At 38.2% G+C, this 27793-nt stretch overlaps 3 protein-coding genes and 1 non-coding gene across 4 annotated transcripts; 3 read left to right on the top strand and 1 right to left on the bottom strand.

The window, feature by feature from the left end:
- Nucleotides 1-229: 229 nt before the first annotated feature.
- Nucleotides 230-6499, top strand: LOC122668964 (digalactosyldiacylglycerol synthase 2, chloroplastic-like). Its single transcript, XM_043865563.1, has 4 exons — nucleotides 230-711; nucleotides 984-1247; nucleotides 4852-5201; nucleotides 5946-6499. Exons 1-4 carry the CDS (start codon nucleotides 430-432, stop codon nucleotides 6457-6459), a joined length of 1410 nt encoding a protein of 469 aa, XP_043721498.1. The 5' UTR covers nucleotides 230-429; the 3' UTR covers nucleotides 6460-6499.
- Nucleotides 6500-14349: 7850 nt separating this feature from the next.
- Nucleotides 14350-17409, top strand: LOC122667020 (probable auxin efflux carrier component 1b). Its single transcript, XM_043863173.1, has 6 exons — nucleotides 14350-15536; nucleotides 15910-16183; nucleotides 16288-16373; nucleotides 16471-16628; nucleotides 16736-16812; nucleotides 17028-17409. The coding sequence occupies exons 1-6, from the start codon at nucleotides 14381-14383 to the stop codon at nucleotides 17092-17094; spliced, it is 1818 nt and encodes a 605-aa protein (XP_043719108.1). The 5' UTR covers nucleotides 14350-14380; the 3' UTR covers nucleotides 17095-17409.
- Nucleotides 17410-20610: 3201 nt separating this feature from the next.
- On the bottom strand, nucleotides 20611-20682 carry TRNAP-AGG. Its single transcript has one exon. It is a non-coding gene; the product is annotated as a tRNA-Pro (tRNA).
- A 5536-nt stretch (nucleotides 20683-26218) lies between these two features.
- LOC122669174 (transcription factor bHLH106-like) lies at nucleotides 26219-27483 on the top strand. The gene is made up of 2 exons (XM_043865860.1): nucleotides 26219-26563; nucleotides 27052-27483. The coding sequence occupies exons 1-2, from the start codon at nucleotides 26273-26275 to the stop codon at nucleotides 27451-27453; spliced, it is 693 nt and encodes a 230-aa protein (XP_043721795.1). The 5' UTR covers nucleotides 26219-26272; the 3' UTR covers nucleotides 27454-27483.
- The last annotated feature ends 310 nt before the right edge of the window (nucleotides 27484-27793 follow it).

The following is a 27793-nucleotide window of genomic DNA, read 5'->3' as shown; positions in this document are numbered from 1 at the left end:
AATCAGAACCTTTCCTCTCAATATTTATCTAGAGGAAGTGAAAATTTTGGTACCTTGTGTTGGCTTACTAATCCTCTGAAAGGATGGGCCTTTATTAAAATTTGGAAGATTCCAATTTGGTAAAATCTGTGGAAGTTCGTAACATGGACATGGGCTCAGAACCCTTTCTTAACTACATAGTTGGTTTCTTATTCCTTCCCCACCCCCTTCAAGAAAAGAGGTACCAGTTAACTTCATAGTTATATACTTATATCAATCAATTACGCTTTCTAATGATTTCTTCTGTATTCTATCAATGTATTATGAATATCATCTTGTGGTTTTCTTCAAGATTTGGCTTCCTGATTGCATATCAATTGCAGTTGAATTATAACTTACAAGGTAGCTGATAGGCATCCATACCTTCACACAGTTGAACCTGATGATTGAATGGATAGGAAGCAGCATATTGCAATATTTACTACCGCGAGTCTTCCATGGATGACTGGAACGGCTGTTAATCCTCTATTTCGTGCTGCATACCTTACAAAAGATGCAGAGAGAAAGGTTACTTTGGTGATTCCGTGGTTATCTTTAAAGGATCAACAGCTAGTTTACCCAAACAAGATCACATTCAAGTCTCCTACAGACCATGAGGCTTATGTCCGTCAGTGGGTTGAACAAAGGACTGGATTTATATCTGGATTTAATATAAACTTCTATCCTGGAAAGGTAAATTAGAGCTTTACATCTTTTTTTGTTTAATAACTTTTTTCAACATAAACCTATTGTAAATGGTTAAGATTCATTGAATATAGGAATTATTTGACATTTGGAGGTTTGGATTCAGTACAGTGCCTAGCCATTCAGTACACAGTTTTGTCCTATATTGCTTCTTTATTATGTTTTTGTATGCTAGATCAAGTACCTACCAATTTGCCTGGGCTGAATATCTTGCTTGAAGTTTATTTTGTTTGACATTCAGTCATTTTATGAACTTCCAGTTCTCTGAAGATAAAAGGAGCATTCTAGCCGTTGGGGATATTACGGAAATCATTCCAGATGAAGAGGCAGATATTGCCGTCTTAGAAGAGCCTGAGCACCTGACATGGTACCATCATGGACGCAGATGGAAAACAAAATTCCGATTAGTAATAGGGGTTGTTCACACCAATTATTTGGAATACGTGAAGAGAGAAAGGAATGGGTTGCAAGCATTTCTTTTGAAACACATGAATAGCTGGGTTATCCACATCTACTGCCACAAGGTACCTTTTTTTTGTGTGTGTGGGGTGGGGGGGGGGGAAGCTAGGTTCTTTCTATACAGTGATTCATGCTTTCATACTCCTTCAATTGAAATACAATAAATTATATAAGCTGGGTTCTCTCCATACAGTGATTCATGCTTTCATACTCCTTCGACTGAAGCACAATAAATTATTGAACTCCATGATTGTGTTTAGTCTGCAATGTGTTAGTTTTTGCTGGAATGGATAAAGGCGGCATCAAATTGTTTCATCTTGTATTTGGTATGCTGATACTTGTTTGGTATACTGTTATGTATTCATGTTCAAAATTTAAAATTTGTGCTCCTTCAGTTGGTTATAAGGAACTATTACGTGCTGTGGCTTATATCTCATTGATGGAGAACCTCTCACAGTTGATAACTGACTATGAATGGCATTGGATAATTTTTTCCCTTGCAGTTGTGATGTAGCTTTCAAAGGACAACCAGATCCTGTGAATTCAGTACTGGATTAAAGATAATGAACTTTTGATCAAGTAATGTAATAAAATAGAAGCAGGACCTATTAAGGGAAGGGTCAGTTACCATATTTTCGAAGTTGAGGGTTGTGGAATACTGTAATTGAGGCTTTGAATTCTTCAATTTGAGAAACTTGGTTTTTAAGAAATTTTGGAATATGAATTAACTAATCAGTTGCATAAACCAGGTCATTTAGGCTTGTAAAAAATATGGAACAGATGGGTGGTATAGGGCTGGCCAATTGGTGTTAATGCTAGGGAGATGATAATTGGAAGGCTTGCTGATGATTCATTAGACAATCAGCTCAAACGTATCATCTAAGGTTTTTAGTGTTTTGGGGTCTGTACAATTGGGAAAGGATTTAGAAGGTGGTGTATGGTATTGGGAGAAAAAGAGGGGAAAAGTAGTTTTATTGGAACCTACAGGTAACCTTCCCCAAACCCTGATTTGATTAAACCTATCCTATTCCATTCATTTGCCACCTCTTTCCCTAAACTTTTACTCTATTTAAGCACTCCTAGCCCGTGTTTTAAAGGAATGGTGAAACAGCATTTCAGTCATTCAGGTTATCAAACACTGGACCTGGACAATTTGATATTAGTTAGAGCAGCCTTACATGAAAAACGCAGATTGGTCAAAGTAGCGGTTGTCTGGCTGTCCGGAATACACAGGTTTTCTGATCCTCATGTAAACAGTGGGGCAGCAGGAGTATGACAACAGTTTTTGAACTCAAAGCTTGAAAACTTTTCACTTCTCCCTTTGCCATTTCAGTTCCTTGTAAGTGCTTATCATGGGTCAGGTAGCTATTTCCTGGAGCAGTGGAGCATGTAGCCAGAATTGAGAGGTGATCTTAGGTCTTTCTCCCGTACTCTGTTAGTACTCGGTGTTCTCTCCAAAATTGTCATGGCGCCTAGGCGTTGGAGGAGGGGAAAAAAGTAAGGCGACACCTTGACAATTATGGTTCACTCTCTCTCTTCCTCTCTGAGTTCCATATTCTCAGCAAACAAACTCTTTCTGTAACAGTTTTCAGGCTTCAAGAGTCTGGCAGACTTGCTTTTTGAATAATAATTCAAACTAAAGTTGCAGGTGGAAAAATTGAAAAATTTACTTTAATTTTGTAGTCGTTCTGTGATTGAGGGCTTAGTGATTTTCTGTTTGGGCATCTCGGTGTTCATGGTTAATGGTTGAGGGATGTAGAAAATCAAGGGGCGTATGTGACTTCCTGGAAACAGTTGGAAAAGCATTTGGAATGTGGGATGTCAAACCCCGGGCCAGAGAGTTTTAGGATCCATTCTATTTTTAACAACACTACTACTGTTACTTGACTCTTCTTTCCCTGCAAACAGCAGCTTTGAGGTCCTTATTTTCCCAGAGATACTTGCTTTAGCTGCACAAACTGCTTTCCATTCTGTGCAGGCCATATCTACTGTTAACTCAGCAGCACTCATTTCTCATGCCACCACATCAGCCCTAGTCATCCACAGCATTTCCCTAGCGATTTAATACTTCCAAGTGCTGCCTTCGTGGGTCTACATTGCACCTGGATGAATAATCTTAATTGACTTTCTCATCTTGTTAAATATATCCCTAAATCACTTCAAATACATTTATTTCTGGTTTTATCCTTCCTAGTCTTCCTTATGATTAACACCTCAGCGTTCTTATCCTAGCTACAGCCATTTTATGTGTAGGTATTGTTTTTCTTCTGTTTCCTTCTGCTTCATACTTTTGATCATTTACTGTCTTGTAAAATTTGCTCTTTTGTGCATCATTCTAATCTTAGCTACAATCGTAAAGTTTTCTGTATATAGTTTTTTTTTCTTTGGGTGGGGGTGGGGGTGGGTGTTCACCTAGTGTTCTGCTCCATAGAGAATTTCTCATCTTGTACTCATAAAATCCAGTTATATTCTATTAGTAACATCTTCTTCAATTTCTCCTTCCTTTTTTATGATTGAACCAATACAGTAGGGTCCTTGGTCATCAATCTACTTGTCTCCTTTTATACTCTTATTTTTACTAGAATTACACTCCATAATCCATATGTTCTATCCTACTCCAGCTTTTGTCCGTCTTATAGGTAGTTTGTCTCATTAGATTCCAATGCTCATGTCAAACACCAAAATAAATAAATAAATAAAATGAATCCTGTGGTAGATGGTACTGTGCCAGTAATTTGGTCTTAATTTTCTCAAATAAAAATATTGGGAAGATCTTGGATTGTTTGGTAGGTACTTGGAATTGCCATGATACCAAAATTTACAGAAATATGCAAGTTTTGGCCTTTACCATTTGAAATAAACTGAAACACAGACATCAGAAAAAAAAAAAAACTAAGTTTGGACCTAAATTTACAGTTTAATAGCAGCTAGCATATTAAAATTAATTTAACTGGAATCAGAGAAATATGAAGCACAGAATATAAAAATGTCTGTGAGACCTCAAAAGAAGATATTTTGAATTGCCCTAAAAATATAAACCCAAGTAGTTTGAGATGGTTCTGACATGTGCAGGCAAGACCATTGAATGCTTTAGTGAGAATATGTGATACGATGCAAGTTAGAGGTGTTATAAAGGGACCAGGGAGGTCCAAATATGGTATGAGTTGAAGTGGTGATCAAAGAGTATAGTCCCAGGACAGGATTTGTCTAGCCAACCTCAAGTAGTTTGGGATAAGGTTTAGTGGTGGAGTTGGGGTGATCATGTCTTTTTCATATTCATGATTTTAAAAAGTACTCTCCATCTTGAATAGTCTTCAAAATGATACCAACTAATTGCTTTCACTGGTTTCACTTTTCTCTTTGTTGTTAGATAGAATTCATGGACTTCTTTGTATTGTTCCTGATTAGCAACCTAGACCTTGCTTGACATTACTTTCTTTGATGAGCTTTTCGAGCTTCAGTTTTTTCCTCCTTGTCATTCTTGGACTGTTTTCCATAATGATCTCTTCCACATTTATGATATCTTCCACATTTATGATAACTTATTCTCATATTGGTTGGTTGACAATCATTTTTGTAAGGAAACCAAGTGGAAGACAATTCCACATATTTCCTTTGGTCCCCTTTTGCTTGATACTTAGACTTACAAAGTAGCTCCTTCCATGACAGGTCATAAGATTATCCGCTGCAACACAGGATCTTCGAAAATCAATTATATGCAACATCCATGGGGTCAACCCCAAATTCCTTGAAGTTGGTAAGAAAAAGCAAGAGCAGCTGAAAAATGGAAATAAAGCCTTCACCAAGGGTGCGTACTACATCGGGAAAATGGTGTGGAGTAAAGGCTATAGAGAGCTCCTTAAACTACTTTCTGATCACCAGAAGGAACTAACAGGCCTTCAGGTTGATTTATATGGAAATGGAGAGGACCATGATCAAGTTGAAGCAGCAGCTAGAAAATTAGAACTCACCATTAAGGTCCACCCAGGCTGTGACCATGCTCACCCTCTATTTCATGAGTAAGCTCTGAAAAGATCACTAGTCTTTACCTAACTCCCTTCTGATCTTAACTTCAGCTTTCTTGTTCTTAGCACACCTCCCTTCTCTCCTCTCTTGGTGAAAAAGGGGAGAGAGAATTTAACTCTGTTGTTGTAATTGTTTCTGAGAGAAAAGTAGGAATTTGAAGTACACACACAATGCACGGTTTCAGTGATTGAAAAGACACCGTAGAGCTGGCCTAACCTGCTCTTTGGTTTGGGTCAACTGATTGATGGATCCTGCATATGCGATTATCCCCGCAGTTAAAAGTCAATCCTATGGAAGGTTGTAAACATTCAGTCAGTGTGCACATGTCGTTCCTCGCCTTTTTTTTTAAACTGCTTTCGTCTCCTCTTTTTCCTTTTTTATTTTGGGGAAGGGAAGGGGGGAGAAGGGTCAGATCATAATGTAATTTGACTGGGTTGATTGTTAACCTAAGCAATCTCCAAGCTACAAACTTAAAATGGTGGTCAGCTTCACAGCGTCCATTCTTCTATCAGTTTTTTTTTTTTTAATTTATTTATCCGTATGTTATCTGGGCCCCATTCTTCTATCAGTGTGTGCTTAATATTCCTTCGCAGGAATACTGTGGAACATGTCTTAAACACTCTTCTTTCCATTTTATTTAATTGTCAATTTTTCCTTAAATTAGATTTCTTTATTTCATATATCAGAATGCATGAGGTTTCTATTTTCTAGTTCATTTTCTTTTCTTGTTCTCTCAGTTATAAGGTGTTCCTAAATCCAAGCACAACAGATGTTGTCTGCACAACTACAGCTGAAGCACTGGCAATGGGAAAAATTGTCATTTGTGCCAACCATCCCTCAAACGACTTCTTCAAACAATTTCCAAATTGCCATACATATGATGATGCTAAAGGATTTGCCAAACTGACATGCAAGGCACTGGCTGAGGTGCCAGTCCCACAGACTGATGAACATAGACATGAACTGTCATGGGAGGCTGCAACAGAGCGGTTTCTGAAGGTAGCTGAGCTCAATCAGGGGTCCACAAGTAAACCAGAGAAAGCCCCGACAAAGAATTTTATGTCACTGTCATTGAATTTGAGGAGGAAAATTGAGGATGCCTCAGCATTTGTGCATTACACGGCTTCTGGGATTGAAGCTGCACGTAAAGCATTTGGTGCAATTCCTGGAAGCCTGCAACCAGATGAGGAACAATGTAAAGAGCTTGGGTTGGCTGTTCCCAAAGGGAAGCATGGTTCAAAGCGTGGTTAAAGACACTGATACAGTGGATGTGCTCTCTTGCAACTTATATTAAAATTCATCAGGCACACAACAGAATACATGTGTATCAATCTCCCCCTGTAAATTATGTGGCCAAGAAGTTTTAAATGGGATATAAGGTATGAAAAAGTATCCCATGTTCTCTTTCTAAATGATTATTGTATAGGCATGATGTTGATGTAATTGATCATACTACATGAAGTGCATAGGCACTTAACCGTAATTGAATGTATGATAGCAATTGTCAATGAAGCAGGATGTCTGCTTCACTTTCTTGTGTTATGCATCTCTCACAAGTTTCTTGGTTAGCTTCTTAATTGGCTTCTCAATGAGGCTATCTTGACAACAATACTTGGTGCAATCTTATGGTCTGGTTCTTGTTAAACATTATTGATGCAAAGATTTCTCTTGAATGGTTTGATGAAGGCGGAAGACCTTGAAATCACTTTAGGGGGGTCATTCTAAGAGAAGTTGAGAAAACAGAATTGAACAGAGTGTCCTAAATGAGTTCATTTAAAATTCCAACAATATATAGTGTTAAAAATTGTCAAATATACAATGACAGGTTCTTCTTGTTCTTGCATTGATTTAATAGGCCAAGGATTTGGCTGAAGCCTGGGACAAAGTTTGAATTGCCCCCATTTTAAGCACTTATTTTTTATTGACTCCTTTACCTTGGCCACTGGGTTGGACTTAAAAGCCTGAACCCGCCCAATGCTGGCTGAAGATCTGAACCGGTGAATATCTTTAGGCATTAGTCCATATCTGGGCTACTGAAGACTCTAGCTGCATCAGCCGGCCATGGGTCAGTTGTCTTAGCCTGTTTCATTGGGATTCATAACAATTTGGGTCAAGGATACCTGGAGTAGGATCTTGTGCAGCTGTGGCGGGAGCTGCACCCTTCAGCTCGAAAAACCACCCCAAATACAAGGGGGGAGGTGGTCATTTCACATGTGGGGCACAGGTGGGACCCATCTGTGAAATGACTACCTTACCCCTATCTTTGTTGTCGTTTAGCGGTGCTGCACAGGTGCAGCTCCCACCACGGCTGGATAAGATCTTCTTCCAGGATACCTTAGATGTTTCACTTCAATGTTTTCACTGGGCTATTATGTTCGTTGTCAGAAGATACTGAAAAGTTAAACCTTATGATCTAGTTTTAATCGGAAAGCCTCTATTGTTATTCATTGGGGAGAGAAAAAACAAATCCAAAGTTCTGGTTAGAAGGTATAGTCCGAGGATCAAAGATGCAAACCTGCTGTAACCTATCAGATTCTAGCATCAATTACATCTCCTTGTTCTTGTAGATTTTTTTTCTAATGAGTAAATCTTTTTTATTTTTTTAATTTTTATGAAAGTGTAATCACACAAACCACATACCAATCCCAAAAGATTAACCAACTTTTAGGACCGTAGAATGACGGATATACACAACACACACCACACTCATGCACCCAATGTGGTAATGAGAGTAAATCTTGTCATTTAACAAGGTTACTCAAAAATGTGTATGATTGACAATTTTTTATTATGACAATGATAAATCATTTACATATTATTTTTGAAAACTTTATTTTACCCCTGACATAAAGAACAATTAAAAGAAGTGATAGAATTCAGAAAGGCAACGTGGTCTTGTGCCAGCATACACAAGGACCAATGGAAGAATACACGAGAACATCAATAGAGGCAGAATTTTCACCTTTCATAATGTGGAGGGGGTGATCATTTCACACCCCTTGTGTTTCGGTGTGAGGATCTCACTGTCTTTCAGATTCTTTTTCTTTATAAGAAGAAAATATCAAGTTTTTATAATTACAAATGAGTCGTTTATTATTATTTTTTTTCTGTAATAATAAATGAGTCATTTAGACAAGGGTACCCTTTAGACAATCCCTTCGAAAGTTTTTCTCCATTTTAGTATATAGTTTTTATGGTTAAGCTGACAATTTGACATAAAAACGGAACACTAATTCCACCGGCCACCGGTAAATTAATTATGGAAAAGAAGAGAATCAGGTCCACCCTACTGACCAAAGTTCCCCTACTTTCGGTTGTCCTGTAGTGGTGGTGGTGGGCTCACCACCTACCACCACACCACCTATGGGCCATGGCCACTCACTGATGGATCTTTTCTGAACATACCCACAATTATTGCAACACTCTCTGATCATCAAAATCCAACTCAACAATTAATGATTGAATCCCATCAATTTATTAGAGAGAAAGAGAGAGTAATAAGGCGTGAAACACACAACAAACCACACACCCCTGTCCCAAGGGATCATGTTGGGATTGTCATCAGTCTTCTCTTTATCTTTAAGAACGAACGACAAAACGTACACTTTGTAATGACGAGAAGAGAAGAGAAGACTTGGGAAAAGATTCTCACGGCATCTCTAGATCTCGACTGTACGATCTAATTGTTATTGATGAAGTCTGATTTTAGTTTCAATATACGGTTGAAATTTTTAGAGGTTCATTTCGATTTCGAAATGATTTTGAATTGTTGAAAAATGACGTACTTCAGCGTTAAAGGTTTTAAGTTTTGTTGGACTTGTCTAGATTTTTTAAATAATATATTTTGGGATATTAGGTTAAGTTTTGGTCTAACCTTGTCTAGTTTGGTAATTTCTGGGTCAAAGGGTATTTTTGTATTTCTTCGGGTTAGGACTTCTCTATATAATATTTTTATCTTTGAGAGGACTGTAAGAGTGATTTTGTAATATTTTCAGAAATTCGTTCTATTACTCGATCGTGGATATAACTTCTATTTGGGGGTGAACCACGTAAATCCTGTGTATTTGTGTGTGCTTGTTCTTCTCTATTTTTCGTATTTCTTCAGTAAATCCCCACTTCTGAACGTTGTTTTCTTAACACTCATCTTCCATCAATTCATCTAAGAGTTGGGAGGTGCTGGGCCTGGGACTTGGGAGTTGGGACTTGAGAGCAACAATAATATGTGCCAGCCAGGCTTAATGATGAGCCAAAAAATCAGCCCAATTTTGAGCCCATATAATTGGAGAACCTCTATCATTACAATTTTGATTGTTTGGCCTCTAGAAGAGTTGGGTTCAAACCAAACTCCATGCACCTCAAACATTGATCTTCCTCACTCATTTGTATATGGAGATTAGGATTTAATCGGAATTTTTTTTTGCTGTGGAAGGAATGTTTCTTGTAGACTAAAAGCCAAGGAAATGGAATAATTCACTTCCATTTTGGGTTCATAAATACCCTCTTAGGTTATAGTATTTTTTAAAATACCCTTTAAGATCTCATTTCCTTGGTTGCCAACCTTGTAGTAGGAACATTCTTGCTAAGGGTGTCAAAACCTAGCCCGAACCGATCCTTATTGGATTGGTTTTGGATTGGGATATGACGAGAGCGGTTGAAAATCGAATCGCACCGGACCAACCGATAACAAATCAAAAACCGAATCGAATGAAACCGATAAGAAAATAATGAGTATAAGGTTATGAATCATTGAATTGATTTCAATGTTAGTGAGCAAATTTATGGTTGTAAGATAAATTGTTACAAATCAATGAGTATGAGGTTATGAAAATAGGAAAATTGATTTGTAACAATGCTTGTTCCATTGATCTCCTTTTTAAGTGTGGGGCTAATGAAATATTTTATGTAGTTGAATAGAGAAAGAGAAGAAAATAGGCACAAATCGAACCCAAATTGTTTAAAAAAATCTGGTACCAAATCGATATCAACCTGTTATCATAAATCGAAATCGACACAAAATCAAATTGCACCGAAACCGAAACCAAAAAGTTCTTATTGAATTGGTTTCGATTTTTCTAAAAGCCACACTAAAACCGAAAAACCCAAGCCAACCCATTGACACCCCTAATTCTTGCTAAAGGGTAACGCAAAATTTTCGTCTGATTTAATCACACTGAATTGTAATGGACATTTCTTATATCGATTCGTTGGTCAAGCATTGAATTCTACTCAAACCTTTTTTGGGCAAAATAATTAGAAAATATAATAAGAAAGATTTTTTTTTTTTTGGGTAAAAAGAATAAGAAAGAATAAGAGTACCTTTATTGATGTCTATAGAATTTATTTTCCTTCATTTTATTATAAAACTGAATTTTGACAATAAAAATACAAGGCCCTTATGAATCACATGATCCTTATAACATGGCGTCAGTGCCTTAGTGAGTAGATCTGCTAGCACCACCCTACCGCTGATAGCTTCTATGTCAAATATATATCACTTTTCCACTTTATCCTGTATATTGAGATATTTGAGCTCATTATTATTCCACCCAAAAAAATAAAAAACTACATTATCACAACAAATCTTTAGTGGTATTGAGATGTTATATATCACTTAAAGACTTGAAATGAAGTTCCTTGCCAACATAGCATGAGATGTGGTATCATAACAAGCGACAAATTCTGCATTTGTAAACCTGATCACCTCAAGGTTGTTTGTTTGTCTGTAAGTGAGGATAAGATCTTTGGTACCCCTGTAAATAACTCAAAATCTTTTTGGCAGCTTTCCAAGGTTCAATTTCATGAATACTTTGGTATCTACCAAACATACCAACAATAAAAGATATATCTGGACGAATACAAATCTGAGCATAAACCAAACTATCCACAATAGCATGATAGAGAATACCCTTCTATCATTTCATATAAAATATTTCAAACACCTTCTCTATATATGCTTTTCTAAGATAAGTTCGAGACATCAAGTTTTCTCTCTCTATGAATACCAATACTGAGAACAAAATGTTTCACCCATATCTTTAAGTTTTTTATCCTAAAAGCTGCAGGTTTGATATGGCGATCGAGTTTGTCATGGCACAAACATTCAAATTTGGCACCACTCTTAGGTTTCATCCCTCCTAGGTTTTCGTATCAAATCACCTCAACCTTAGAACTGTCCAATACAAAGGGTATCTCAACTTAATGACCATACAAATTGGTCTTGGAATCGGATTCTGTTGGACTCCCTCTTCAGCCCAACTGAAGTTGTTGAGATTATGAAAATTCAGCTACCTTTATTCCCACAAGAGGGTCAAAAAGTATGGGGGAGCTACTGAAAATGATTTTTTTTTTTTTTCTCCAGTCAAGAGCAAGGTTTAAAGTATTGGTATTGGGTATCATATCAGTCGTGTGATTTTAAGAGATGTATTGTATTGTATCGTAAAATGTATCAGAGATACGTATTAAACACTACAAATACGCATAGTAATGGTCAAGATACATATGAAAATATACTTTTGGAACAAAAAACAATATGTATAAGTAATATATAACAAGTATAATGCATAAACACTAAAATGGATAATAACGTATAACCAAACAAGTGCATTAAATTGAAATTGTTACAAAAATGGGGTTTCTTACATGTTATAATCGTCTATAGCCATGCAGAGTATTGGATAATGCAAAGGATGATGTTGTAATTAACACTCCTTGATTCGTTTTTTAGTCAAAAAATGTAAAAAATCAAGATTAAATCTATGATTTTAGCAACAGTTGTTTTTCCCCCTATACATGAGAGGCACTTATTGTTGCATTTATACATTATGCGTCTATAGTGTACCAATGGTTGATGCCTACCGATCGGATTGACTATATATTGGTTCATTCGGCGTGCACTGTATGAATGTGATTGAGGGCAACTCTCAATATGATTTTCACTACTCTTTTAAGGAGAACATCCAAATGAGTGAGTCGTCTAACAATAACCAGTCAAAATCCGGGTCCGTTATTTGCTTTGTAAAGAATATGCAAAATAATTTTATTTTATTATTATATTAAATAAGAGAGAAAGAACGCTACTTGGGTGTGTGTGGTGCACTACCCCAATGCCCAGACATAGGGATGTGCAAAATGACTACCACACCCCCAAGGAAATGCAAAATTTCTCAGAAACGCGATGGTCATTTCGTGCACCCTTATGTTTGGATGCAGGACAGCGTGCCACACACGCCTAGGTAACCTTCTCTTTTCTATTAAATAAATATTATTTTATAAACTATTTTTAAACCCTTTAAGGTCCAATCACAAGTCATGATGCTCCAATAATAATATGTAATGGATTATGATTCAAGGTAGTGATGAAATTCCATATCTAATTCAAGGAGGCACCATTACTATTACTACGAGTCTAGAACCCTTATGACCTTATCCAACATTTTTTTTTCAAAAAGGAACCCTCAAGATATGTGTGCAATCCAATGGTGCAAAAGTAATACAGGCACAAAAAGTGTAAGCACAACTAAACACTATTTTTTGAAGGCAATTTACCTTCATCCACGGTCCCTTGACCCCGAGGGGTTCCAACGGTGTGCAAAGGGTATTAAAGTGCAATGGAATATTATCGACTTCATATTACAAGGACAGAGCATTTATGATCCTAGATAAGTAAGGGTTTTTTCACCCACGTCGTGGAAAACTTTCTCCTTATTTTTTACTTTTCCAATCATCAAATGAGTCTGGATGAGTTTTCTGTACATGGAGTGCAACTATTCTTCACGTACAATTTCGTGATAATAAGTGTTCTTTTTTTTCAACAAATGCCCCTTCTTACGAATGAGTATTTATAGAAATAAAAGACACGGGTTATTTCAGGGTTCAAGAAACGAGAATGGATTCTCGATTTCCACCGTTCATAATCATTACTTCATGAATTGAAATCGGATCGGCTGATCAGATCCTAATCGTTCGATCTCTAATCATTTTCTTTGTAATCCTCGTTGAATTGGAATGATTCTTGAGCCGATTTTATTTTCATTTTCAGCACAAAATATCTTAAAATCAGTTGAATCGGAATTAGCTATATTCCCGAATATGAGTTTTAAGCCCTAATTATGAGATCCAGATCTTCTACTACCAAGCTGTCCGATAAGATCGTACTGCTTAGACACGATGCTGCGCATAAAAATTGCTTTACCCTCACTCAAGTAAGGCATTTGGATAGATGTAAAGTGCATTTTGCACATAACATAGTGTTTAAACAGCACGATCTTGCTGGGCAGCTCAGCAATAGAGGATCCAAATTCCTGATTATGACGGAAACCATATTCACGTACGAGGAGCTGTCCCTCTCCGATCAAGCCCTCCAAATTGGACGCTCCAATATAAAATGGACAAAAGTGGAGAATCAAAGAGCTCTCCCGAGTCCTGCCTGCCTTCTCAGTTCCTACTTTTCGGCTTTTCGATCTTTTCCTTCGCCCTTTTGATACTGTTGGGTCGTTTCCTCTGGCTCTCTGACAGAGACAGAGAGAGAGAGTCTTGACATCGTTAAAGTGTGTGTGGGAGGGTATTTTATGTCTGAAAAAGCATTCGAAACGACCTGGGCTTTTACTCCTTTGTCTGCCATTAAAAACCCTTGAATATAACTCTCCTCCTCTCACAGGTCCCAACTCTACTACCCTCTTTTCCCGGGTTTCAGCTCACAGGGTTGTTTTCCTGGCATTTTGGTGGCCTTCATTACTACTTCCATCCTTTGAGCTTATAAAGCTCTCATTTTAATGTTCATCTCTCACTCCTTAACTCTGCTTGGGCTGATGTGTGCGTATTCTTAACTGGGTTCTTTACTTCATGTCCTGTTCCTACTTGGATTCTCGCTGGAAACCCTGTTCTTCACGGCATTACCTGAGTGACTTTGCTTGTATGAACAGTGCCTCTGCTGTTGTACTGTTCTAGCTCAACACAGTCCTTGTGTCGAGCAAATAAAACCTGGGTTCTGTTTTTTACTGCTTTTCCTCACTTAGGCAACCGTTTGTTTCCATTACAAATCACCGTGATTTAGCTGGTATTCTCTCTTGTACGAACAGAGCCTGTTGAGCCTGCTCTGTTGTACTGTTCTGGAGCAGATTTAATCTGGGAGCCGTGTTTCCTCACTTGGGTCGTCGTTTGTTTCTATTGCAAAATGATCACCGGAACCGACTTGTATCACGTCCTCACTGCGGTTGTTCCGCTATATGTCGCAATGATTCTTGCTTATGGTTCAGTGAAATGGTGGAAGATCTTCAGCCCTGATCAGTGTTCGGGTATCAACCGCTTTGTTGCTCTCTTCGCTGTTCCTTTGCTCTCCTTTCACTTTATCTCCACTAACAACCCATTCACCATGAACCTGCGCTTCATAGCGGCCGATACGCTTCAGAAGATCATAGTTTTAGTGGTTCTCGCCATCTGGTCTCGATTTAGCTCCCGAGGTTCTCTCGAATGGTCGATAACTCTATTCTCCCTCTCCACTCTCCCAAACACTCTCGTCATGGGTATTCCTCTCTTGAAGGGAATGTATGGAGACTTCTCAGGGAGCTTAATGGTTCAAATCGTCGTTCTTCAGTGCATAATTTGGTATACTCTGATGCTGTTTTTGTTTGAATACAGGGGAGCTAAGCTCCTCATTGCAGAACAGTTCCCTGACACGGCTGGTTCTATCATTTCCTTTCGAGTTGACTCGGATATCATCTCATTAGATGGGAAAGAACCTCTACAAACCGAAGCAGAGGTTGGTGAGGATGGGAAGCTTCATGTCACTGTGAGGAAATCTACAAGCTCTCGCTCTGAGATCTTCTCGCGGAGGTCTCATGGGCCAAACTCAGGCGTTTCTTTGACTCCTCGGCCATCGAATTTGACGAATGCAGAGATTTATTCTCTGCAATCTTCGAGGAACCCAACACCGAGGGAGTCGAGCTTCAACCACACTGATTTTTATTCAATGATGAATGGGAGGAATGTGAGCCCAAGGCAATCCAATTTTTGCAATCTAAGTTCTGACAATGAGACTGGAATGACTGGGTTCACAAATCCAAACAGGGCAAATGGGATCTTTTCACAGGGGAATTCCGTTTCTGGAGGTGCGTATCCAGCACCAACGAGTGCCGGAATATTTTCTCCTGTTGCAGGACCTGGAGCTAAGAAGAAGCCCAATGGGACTGATGGAGGCAAGGATCTTCACATGTTTGTCTGGAGCTCTAGTGCTTCTCCGGTCTCTGAAGGTGGGATTCATGTCTTCAGGGGAGGAGAATTTGGAAATGAACATGGTGGGGTACCTCATCCTGTTGACACTCACCCAAAAGGTTAGAAAAATTAGAACACTGATTTAGTTTTTGTCAAATTGTTTGTCTTCTTTTTATTGCTTTGGTTGGTTAATGATCATCCATGAAAAACTTTGGATTTTTTCTGTGTCTGATGTAATTGTATTTATCCTGTTTTGATCTGTTTTTTTGGGGAAGGAACCTTTTATTTATTTGTTTGGTTTCATCAATTTGTCCTTGAAATGGGCTTCTTATAGTGGTTCTTGTCGCCAGATTTCTATTATGTTTTGGTGGCATTTGTTGTAATTTTTTTTTGCAACTCTCCTTGGGAGTGACTTCTTGTTTTGTTGATCTCTCATATTGTTAAAAAAAAGAAAGAAAAATTAACCATTTCTTGATGGTCTGATCATTGTAGAATATGAGTTTGGGCGAGATGAGTTCAGCTTTGGGAACAGACAGGCTAATGAGGGTGGTGACCGAGATGAGCCTAGTTTGTGCAAGCTGAGGTCAAGTTCTACTGCTGAGCTTTACCCCAAGACTGAAGCTAATGGTGGCTCCAAGCCCACATCCATGCCGCCACCAAGTGTCATGACAAGACTCATTCTGATCATGGTTTGGAGGAAGCTCATTAGGAATCCAAACACATATTCCAGCCTCATTGGCCTTATTTGGTCTCTTGTCTCCTGCAGGTCTGCATAACCTATTCAATTCTCTCTTCTTTTGATTCATAACCCAATTTCTATGACAGTGAAAATTGGTGTGCCTCATTGATAGATGATGGGTTGCTTTGCAGATGGGGCATTGTGATGCCGGCCATAATCGATGGTTCAATTAAGATCCTCTCAAATGCTGGGCTTGGAATGGCCATGTTCAGTCTTGGTAGGTTCTGATTATAGTAGGGTTGACGGTTTGATTTTAAGGTTTTGAAACTGTTTATAACTGATGTGCTTTGACATTAATTTTGATGTTGTTACAGGTTTGTTCATGGCTCTACAGCCAAGGATCATTGCTTGTGGGAATTCAGTTGCCTCCTTTGCCATGGCTGTTAGATTCCTTACAGGTCCAGCAGTCATGGCTGCGGCTTCGATTGTTGTTGGGTTACGTGGTGTTCTCTTGCACATTGCTATTGTTCAGGTAAAGTAAAAGGGACCTTAGACAACTGGTTCTAATTATGTTTGAACTTTAAACAATGTTTTTCATACTGAGAAGCAAATCTCAATTTCGCTTTTCAAATCTTTCAGGCAGCTCTTCCACAAGGAATTGTTCCCTTTGTCTTTGCTAAGGAATACAATGTGCATCCAGACATATTGAGCACTGGGTTTGTATCTATTAATCTTATACTCCACTAGACTCTTTCCAGCTAATGACGTATTTATTGTTGAATTTAAAAGATCCCCATAAGAGTAAGAGAGGGTTTTGTTTATCCATCCATGTCACAGGGTTGAGTCTGCCAACCATGGATTAATAATATATATGTATTGTAGTATTTTTCATTTCTCATCATCTTTGTTTTGATGTTGTTGTTGTTTGCAGGGTTATATTTGGGATGTTAATAGCTCTTCCCGTAACACTAGTTTATTACATCTTACTGGGGCTTTGAAGCTTGAAGGAGAGGAGAGCCCACAACACTTAGAAGGCTATATTATGAAGTTTCACCCTTTTTTAGGGTTTTTTTTGCTTCTCTAACAGAACTGCTGAGATCTTCAAAAGTAAAGTAGTTAGCAGACAGAGAGAGAGGGGTCTCTGTGCTTCACTTCAAAGTGCAAAGACTAGAGGAGGAAAGAGGGACATGACCGTTGAGAGTAAAATTTTTGAATATGTACTCTTCTTTTTGTTGTTAATGGTTACTTCTTCCGTTTTTTGAAAAGTGAAGCTTGTTGGCAGGTTTGGAATTTTGATGTTACTATTGGTTGGTTGGTGGGAAAAAAAGGTTAAACTGGAAACTATAGATTCACTTTTCTTTCCCCTTTTGGGAAAAGGTTTTTGGCTTTCACCTATCTCCATCATGTTCAACTTTCAGAATATTCAACCATCAAATAAAAAAAACCTTTCAGAATATTCAGTGAGAGAGAGTGAATCATTTGAGCGGGTGTTTGATGTCAGATTGGAATCAACTAATCAACCCACCTAAGTTTCTTATCCGTTGGATATCAATCTAGTGCTGAAAAAAAAAAGGGTTGCATAGTGAAGGGGCTTTTGTATGTAAGAATTCACATCACTTTTGTTATCATCTTTTAACAGAGCTATATTATCCAACCATGTATTGCAAAATAGGTGAAAAAGAAGAGAACTAAAATCTCTCATCACTCATCATGCATGCTTCTCCACGACTATTTCTAACTCAGTTGGTTTGAGCGGTTCGAATTCATATTTTTCATAGAATTCCTAGTGAACAAAATGATCCAGGAATGCGAAGAGGCATGAAGGCTATGTTTGGATGCCAAGAAAAGAAAAGAAAAGAAAAGAGAAAAACACAATGAGACAAAAATCATGATATGCAATGATTGATGTATGTGTTTCTCTCCTCAAATTCAAAAAATTTTCTTTTGAAAATTTTATCCAAAAGCTTGGCAAAGAAGGATTGGTGGAAAAGAGCTTTAGTTGTCATGAAATAAGAAACCATTATATTCTAATGCATGTATTTGATATTATTAAAAAAAACAAGCATCCACTTTCTCTTTAAAGGATGTGAGTATAAATAAACTGAATTAATGACACCACCATTTCTGGAAACAGCCTCTCTACCTTGCAGGGGTAGCGTACATTATAACCTCCTTAGATCCTGTAGTGGTGGGAACCTCTTGCACTGGATGTGTCTTTTTTAATGGCAACATCATTTATTTTGAGACTCTTTAAATTTCCAAAAGAGGATTTACTATTCATTTTAAGTTGAAATTTTAAATCCACTAATCTTATTCATTTTAGATTGAAATTTAAAACTTCACCAATGAGACAGATGCATGATCCTTTATCATATTGACCTGTCATTAACTCTATATGGCAGGTTAAGAATGGCTGGTCATCTTACATGGCAAACATGAGTGATCAGGTGGTTATCTTACCAATAAAAACCACTGAGTGGGTCCCATGCAACTAGCAAAGTTTGAGCCCTCACTCTTTTTTTCACCAGTGAGATATTAAAACATTAGAGTTTTTGGTAGAATTCATTTAGAATTGGAAAGGGTTTAAAACCTCTTGGTAGAGAGAATCTTAGGGTGTTTCCAGTACATGAGGCTTCCATCATTGAGAAGTCTAGGGAAGGTCATGGTATATGTAGAGCCTTTCCCCTACTTTGAGGAGACTCTGTTTCCTGTCTCTGGAAAAGAAAGTACCCAACAATATTTTTTAGAAGAAAAATGAGTGTAGTATATGGAAAAAAAAATAATTACCAATGAATGCTTAAGAAGCTTTTTGGGTTCTCAGTCAACTTCTTTGTGCTGCTTCTTTTTACAATTATATACCATAGGGAGTATGAATTAAAAACATTTGCTAAACTTTAAGAAAAAAGTTTTAAGCATCCATTCACTCTATTGAGTAGAGAGTGATGGTTGAAATGATGAAACTGCATACTTTTAGATGATCTACCAGACTAGCTACCACCATGCTCATCACATGTGCCTTTCAGGAACTTGTTCCCTCAAAGCTTTGAGTCATAACTTTTACTTTTAGTCTGGGGCTCTCTTCCCTAGAATAGTAGTTTTTTTAAGGAGAAATCTTTTTATGTGAGTGGAAAGTCACAATTTGAAGGGTTAGTCTAATCTCTATTATATAGCTGAAAGTAAAAAGTATGGAACCAACACTACCTATATAAACAACAGAAACAAGTACAAAAGGGAAGCTTACATAAATATAACTTTCAGTTTAATACCCATCTGATTACCTAACAATGTCTCCTCTATTAACAGCAAAGTAACACTATTTTGTTGATCTTTTCTAGCTACTTTTAAAAAAAAAAAAATTTATTTTCCTTTAATTTGGAAAAGAAAACCTTTGTTGGACCTCAAATGCAATACTAAATTATCAGAAAAGTGGATTCACCCATGACTTCTCCCCTTTTGAATGGGGTAAAGTGGGGAGATAGTGGTGGTGGTAGTATCTGGGATTGCTTATTAATGATCAATTATCAGTTCATTTGTGGGGTTTGGGCAGGAATCAAGCTGCTTTCCTGCAAACTCCTTTTAACCTTACAAACACTCTTCAAAATATTAATAGATGGATATAGCTGATTTGTAGTTATTTCCTTCATCTAGTTCTGTTCCAATATATGAGAGAAGCAGGCCTTGGACAGGCTTTCTTAGATATCTTTTGATGTTCAGGCCCATATTAAACCTTAGAACAATCATAAAGCCCAGCCCATAATTAATCTATGCATATCACTCCATGGGCTAAAAGTTACTAAGCAGCTCTGGACTACACCAAACCAAGTTTAGATGTTTGAGCCCATTCATGTAGGAAATAAATAGCAGATCAAGCCCATTGAAACCAAAACAAATCCATGAACAATTGGGCAAAAAATCCAATTAGAGTTACATTAATGCTTCTTTGATAAGGATCTATTATTAGTTATCATTTACTTTCTCCATAATCAATCTTGCTTAGGCATTCTAAATGCCATATTAGTGATATCTAAGCATCATTTAGGTCTGTCTACTTGTCAAGCATTATCCAAGTCCAATCCAGTCTGTATGTAGATCCTTCAATTTTAAAAACTCTACTTTTGACATGTGAGCATGCGAGGGGATAAGTGAATTTACTTTTTTGGATAAAAGCACTAAAATATGTTGAGATGTTCCCCCAGCTCAAAAACTTCCATTCCATGGGTCAACTAAAAGGAAGACAGAAAAAGTGGAAGTGTTGATTTAATTACAATTTAAGTTTGAGTGGGCTTTAGAGGTGAGAAGAGTCCAAGAGTCCAAACACTTTAAAGGAATCAAACCTAACTACCTAAGCATCGGAACTGGGTCATAAGTGAACCTCGAGAGCCCAAAAAGTAATCAAACTGGGTCCGATGAACCTTAAGCCCCCTGAAGATATTTGGGCTAGGCTGGAAGTGAACCTCAAGGGCCCTGTAACATAATTGGGAATTGGGTTGGGCTGATAGTAAAACAAAAAGAAAGGGGCATTCCGAGAATTGAACTCGGGACCTCTCGCACCCTAAGCGAGAATCATACCACTAGACCAAATGCCCAAGTTGTTTATTTTGTATATAAAATAATTTTAGTAGCTTTGGCAGCGCAACGCATGAATTTAATTGGTTAAAAGCGAGAAAAAATTTATTAAAGGAAATCAGCAAAGAAGAGCTTTTGCCAATAGGGGCACACAAAGAAATGAAGGGGGGGGGGGGGAGAGGTGGGTTGGAGGTGGGACCACCAAATCCTACAGAGCTTGATGAACATGGAAGCTCTCAAAGCTATTAAATAAGCTAAAATGATTAAAGGTTCATGGAACATGAATCAAAATAACAATAAATAAAGACGATGAAAGGAAACAATGTTATCCACTAAAGAAGCAGTATACCAATCCAAAGAAGACTCAAGTACTCATATGGCCTGAGGAGAACAGATGGAATTCAAGAGAGGTGCCACACATATGTAATCCAAGAGTGGGACTTACCTCTCTTGGATTCCATCTGTGCGACTTAGGCCATACAAGAATGGTTCTCGTACAAGAAATTGAGCTACACTTGAGAGTCGAGACTCGAGATATGAGTCCATGTAATTATTCATAGAATAAATTTTAAATTGATCTAAAACATTCTCATGGATCTTTGAGAAGTTTAAAAGAAAAAATTCAGTATAGAAGAGCACTTAACTCTTACCAAAAACAACAAAAGAAGAGAAGTCAACATGATTAAATAAGAGCAAGGAAAGATTATTTCCCCCTACTCAAATTGATGTGAAATATATTTTGATAAAAATTACCAATTACTTCCCACCTTCAACTATTGTCGTGGCCGATAAGCAAAGAAAGATTATTTCCCCTTTTTGAAATAATAAATCTTATTATTATTATTATTTGTTGCCTTACATGTCTATAAATGTTCAGATTTTTTATATAGGGTAAGAAAATATATGGAAAATAAAGAAGATATTTTATTGATTTTTTTAACCAATTATAGATCAGAGTGTAAAACCTAACATGATGTAGAGCAGAATGGAAATCGCAAATACAATCACACAATGAGCACAAAGATTTACGTGGTTCAACAAAGTTGCCTACGTCCACGGTGAGATGAGATCTGTTTCACTATCAATGGAGAATAGAGTTACAATCGCTCGTTCCTCACACTTCTCTCAGATTTTCAATGCAGAGAAAGAACTTTCACTACAGATTTATGGTAAAACCCTATATAAAAAATTTACCAAAACACCCATATAGTCCTTAAAAGTCGATCAAGACATCAAAACCTCAACACAGAACAGAGTAGAGAGCATAAGAGGAAGGGTGCACGCCCTGCCTCCCTAGTGTGGTAATATGAGTAAAGGACAGAGAGCAAAACAGAACCAACCATGGCTGTCACCAAACCAAATCATCTCTTCCCAATATAAGAAAATCTTTTGTTGAATTTTGATTATTTTTATGCCTTACATAGCATCTACCTACCACAAAAATCCAATAAAATCTTTTCTTTAATACCTTAATTAGCTTGTCTTACCATTTATAATAATCTTAGAAAATTTCTTTTATCCCCCATATTTATGTTTGCTTATGCCTTATATAACACAAAACTACTACTTATACACCAATATGTACAACCATACAATTCCTAAGTGATAACTCTATTTAGCTATTTAAACCCATACATGGGTAGGGTAAACCAACACCTTTGGTCAAGTTTGAATTACTGCAAACAGGTCCTGTTCATCGCACTTCATCAACTGTTCCTGCAACCAAAGATTGATGAAATGCCCTGAACAGTGATCTCTTTGTAGGATTTTTATTTTTATTTTTTATTATTATTATGGGAGTCGACAAATCAGCAAAATTTACACTTATCAATGACTTATTTTCACTGTTTCGGCCTCTCCAATTTCATTTTACATGGTAAGTGATCTTTAGTTTCTTTGATTTAAATCACATTCTGATTTTCTTGAATCTGATGTTCTGATTTTTTTTTTTTCTTCATCCATTTGCTTTTGTATCACAGTCCACAGTTTTGACAAAGATTTGAAACGAAGAGGGTTCTCTAATTTCTCTTTATGTGGGCGGTTCATACTAATTACTAACAGGTTTTCTCTTTAGTGTGTGCTGGCATCTCAGGGATAGAATCAGAATTTCTGTCTTTCATGGGGGCGGGACGGTCATTTTACCTCCATTGTGTCTGAGTGTGTGGCCTAGGGGTGTCAATTCCAAGCCCGGCCCGGTAGAACCGACTGAGCCCGACAGCTTAAAGCCCGGCCCGGCCTGTTTAAGCCCGACACGTTTAGTAATCGGGCGGTCTTGGTGTGAGGTTCTAGTCCATCGGGTGCCCGACCAAACCGACCGAATGCTACCCCGACCTAGCCTGACCTATTTACTGGTTTTGAAACCTTGTGATTGATTCTAGCCCACTTACCTATGAAGGTTATGGCAGTAGATTGGGTGTTGAGAAGGGAGCCATTCTTGACTGGAGTGACTATTTCTTTCTTCAATACTTACCCAACTCCCTTAAGGACCATAACAAGTGGCCTGCTCTCCCAACTCCGCTCAGGTAAAAATTTTAATTTTAAAATTAACACATTACTGTTGTGTTCCTACTGTACCTACATGAGCTGACCCAGCTTTTTAACTTGACTTATCAGATACTTGGAACTAAATCCATATTATGTCTTTTCTTACTGACCTGAATTGATCAAGACATTTTAACAAACACCCATTAATTGTAATTTTTTTTTGAGTGTAGGGAGAATCGAAGAGTACTATGGATAATTGGTCCTCTATGGCACTTTAATGAAACTCTTCTCCATTAACTTGGATTTGGGAGAAAATCATGTACAGAAGGTGTTTGGAGGAGACGACATCGGTGCGTGCAAGAGGGCCAAACCTCACACTTGGACTCTCCTCCCACTCTGACCCTGGTGGAATGACCATTCTCCTCCCAGACGATTAAGTCTTAGTTTGAGTTAAACATGTCCATAGTCAGGTTAAGGCCCGATTGAGGCCCGGTTAGAGCTAGACATGCCCATAGCCCGGTTAAAACTCGGTTAAGGCCTGATTCCGAATAAGGTTGCCCCGATTAAAGACCGAACATCGATCGATCGAATTGAAACCGTACCATGCCCGTCCAAGACAAGCCCGAATGCTTAAACGGTCGGACACAGTGCAGCCTATAAAATTGGTGAGGCTCGTCCAGGCCCGACTGAGACTGACCGAGCCCGACCGGTTGACACCCCTAGGCCTGTACCCCCCCACAGAGAATATTTTCCCATTATATATTATATATAATATATAGAAATATTACATATATTATATATTATATATTATATTATATAATATACGTTAAGAGAGAGGGTGGGAGCCTGGTTGGGGGTTGGAGAGAGGGGGGCAAAAAAAGCTTTGTTCTAATGTTCATTAATTTTACCATATTATCCTCACTTAAGTAGCAATTCTACACATGTTCATTAATTGTACTCGCATAAACAAATGTGATAAATCATAAACAACTCTTGAGCTTGTATGTTTATATTGATTTATTTTAATGAGAAATAGGGTCATGAATCATATATGGTTTATGTTAAGGCTCTCTTTGGCATAGATTATATTTATATTTATGATATCTTTATGATAATAGGTTATGGGTTATAAACAATAATTGTTTGGTTACTGTTAGATATAATATGTTATATAATGAAAAAATGAAACTTATATTATGTGTTATGATGGGGTAGGATGAGGGTTGGAGAGAGAAAGAGAGAAAAAAATAGAAGTTTTGTTTTAATTTTCATTAATTTTACCAATTTATCCCCACTTAAATAGCAATTCTGCACATGTTCATTAATGATAACTGCATAAACAAACTTTAACATTTTATGGTGACAAATCATAAACCACTCGAATTTATGCTTATTAATTTATTTTAATGAAAAATTAAGGAAAATTATACCAAAAACAAGCCTTAGTATAGTAATGATGAGAATGCAAACAATCATTAAAGTCATAGCAATAAATAGAATTTACAAATCAAAAGCTGCAACTCAATGGGTCAATCAAACCGAGCTACAAGACAGTCATAAAAATTATTACAGTAAAATACCCTTCCAATACCATTCTTGTCCTCTCCTACCTAGGGGTATAAATGAATAGCCGAAATCCGTTTCTGTTTCCGTATCCGTTTGGCATTATCCAAATCTGTCCGAAAGCTAAATGAATGCGAATACGGATAGGCTATAGCTATCCGAAAAGCTATATTTACATGTAAATGGAAAAAATATCCGATCCGTATCCATTTAGCATTATCCGAATCCATCCAATAGCTAAGCGGATGCGGATGCGGATGCGGATATAGCACTATCCGAGCCGAATCCGATCCGTTTACAGCCCTACTCCTGCCTCCTCGGTGAATGAGACGAGGAATGAGATCCCATTCACCGTAGGTGGAGGGAAACTTGGTCCATTTTTGTTTGTTGTTTTCGTTTTTATTTTATTTTTTTCTTCTTTTTACCTGTGTATCAATCATAGCCTTAGTCCCTCATTTAGAGAAGAGTGCAGCTCAGGTTCTCGTACGGCCTCCCACCTCTCATGGATTCCATCTGTGCGACTTAGGCCTGTAGGAGAATGGTTCTCGTAGCAAAACCTGTGCTAGCTTCTTCGAAGAAGGTCAAGAAAGAAAATATAAAAAAATGGAAAGATAATGCCACCTTGTAGCGCATCGCACGCCACTCCTGTGCCCTAATATAGGGCACACGAAATGAGGAATCCGGATCAGCTACCCACATGGGGACGGGTGGGGACAGATCTAACCCCTCCATGGGTAGTGGGTCCCACACCCCCATGGAGGGTTCAGATCTATTCCCACCCGTCCCCATGTGGGTAGTAGATCCAAACTCCGAAATGAGTGCCACATCCTCTTGAAATTCCCAAAATGATTAGGGGTGCGGCAGTCGTTTCGTGCCCGTGTCAGGCACAAGGGGTGACGTGTCTGATGTGACCAGGTGGCCTTTTTTCTCTTCTCCCCCCCCCCTTCGGATTCCTCCCCCCGGATCAGGATCGTCTATGGCCTGCTGCCCGTAGCAGCGCACTAATGAGGTGCAGGGCAATGACTGCCTTACCCCTGCCCGAGCACCTTGCCCGAGCAAGGGTAAGGCGGTCATTGCGCCATGCCTCATTAGTGTGCTGTGGACGCTCGAAAAGGGATAAGGCAGTCATTGCGCTGCGCCTCATTAGTGCGCTGCTATGGCTGCTACGGGCAGGCAGGCCGTAGACGATCTAAATTCCTCCCCCACCCCCACAAAAAAAAAGAAAGAAAAAAGAAAGAAAAAAGGAAGACTTATCCTGATCAAATTTGACTCGGCCCACAAACCAAGTTTTGAAAACGGGTACAGGGAAAATCCTGATTTTTCAATTAATGATGCCCTAGGCCCAAATTTATACTCCATAAATTCAAAAGGGTATAGTGATCTTACACCAGGGGCTGAACCCCTGCAATTTTTTTCATTTACTTTATGGAGTTTATGGGCCTAGCCATATCCCAAACACGATCAAAGACTACAAAGTTGCAGACACGGAAGCCCTACAAAAGAAAAGCCTCACTCACTCAGCTCAGTACAGTCAGTTAAATTGAGCTCTTCAGTCATTGCCACATGCAGTCCAACAACTCGCAGGAAGGTTCAGAACTCTACCAGATTATCACCGGAGCCGCTAGGTTCGACGTTGGGTCTTATGGGTTTCCGGCGAATTATGAATTCACGACAATTCCGAACGTTTCTGGTGGCTCCCAGTCTCAACCCTTGGAAATGTCTAGAATTACAGAGATGCCACAAGCGAGAGCTCTCGTTGCTTCAAGGAATCATAAAGAAGCAGAGAAACGAAGGAGGGAGAGAATCAATTCACATCTAGATAGGCTCCGTGGCCTCCTTCCCTGCAACTCCAAAGTACTCTCTCTCTCTCTCTCTCTCTCAGAAAGACAAACGCAGACGAACAAAGTTCAGGAAGAATTTCATTTATTTTTTGGAAATGAAATGTTTGTTCCTTTTTCCTTAACAAATTTTGATTTCTAGACGATATTGAAGTCTTTCAATTCGATGAGGAAAGGTTTTTATTTTTATTTTTTATCTCAATTCTTCGAACTTTTTTTGGGGAGGTAAATGAACTTCGAACATCAAAGGGCATGAATTTCTTCGAATACTTTCGTTTCTGGAACTTCGAATTCTTCTTTTCTTTTTCTTCGATTTTTGTATGTTTATGTTCTGTTGCAACATTATGCAGTTCTTAGGGTTTATTGACATCTTTAGAGGACAAAAACTGAAAAGAGGATAGATAGATAGCAACCTTTCTTGCTGTTTGGGAAAGTTGTGGAGCTTTTTTCAGTTTTGGTTCGATGATGATTAGGAGGGTTCTTATCTTCCTTTTTTTGGCACAGACAGACAAAGCATCACTGTTAGCGATGGTGATTCAACACGTGAAGGAGTTAAAGCAGCAAACCTCAAAGATCACAGAACTGGAGCTGTTCCCTTCTGAAAACGACGAGATCGCTGTATTTTCAGGTGATTTTTGTGGAAGATCGATTCTTAATGTTACGGTCTGCTGCGAAAATCGATCCGATCTCTTACCTGACTTGATCCAGACATTGAAATTGCTTCGGTTGAAAACTCTGAGAGCAGAAATGGCGACTTTAGGTGGAAGAATGCGAAACGTTCTAATTGTGACCGGAGAAGACTGTAGTAGCGACGAATCAATCGATTTCTTACGCGACGCTTTGAAATCTGTCGTCGAACGATCTAGTTCCGCTGATGTTTCTAAAAGGCGTCGCATCGATCTCTGATAGAAGATGATGAAGATTTTCTGTTCTTTCATTGTTTCCGTATTAATTGTGTTTGTTTATTATCCTTATGAGTGGATTTGATTTGAGTGTTAGGGTTTCAGTCCTTTATTAGTTTTTTCTTGTACAGTTGAGAAGTCGAGCTTCCCCATTTATTATTATTGTATATATTTCGATTCTAAACTATGGAAAAGATGGTATGGGTTTCGATAAATTTGATTCTCCCTGAAATCTATCGAACTCCATCAAAAGCTTTGATTCGAATCAAGAAATTGGCAATCGTGATTCGTGAGTGAGATTAGTAAGAAGAATCGGTAATCTCAACATGAAAGGGGCAAAGAAA

Source organism: Telopea speciosissima, chromosome 7 (assembly GCF_018873765.1).
Source record: "Telopea speciosissima isolate NSW1024214 ecotype Mountain lineage chromosome 7, Tspe_v1, whole genome shotgun sequence".
NCBI classification, from domain to species: domain Eukaryota; kingdom Viridiplantae; phylum Streptophyta; class Magnoliopsida; order Proteales; family Proteaceae; genus Telopea; species Telopea speciosissima.
Note: the sequence above shows the minus strand (reverse complement) of the source record. Positions and strands in the feature narration are given on the sequence as shown.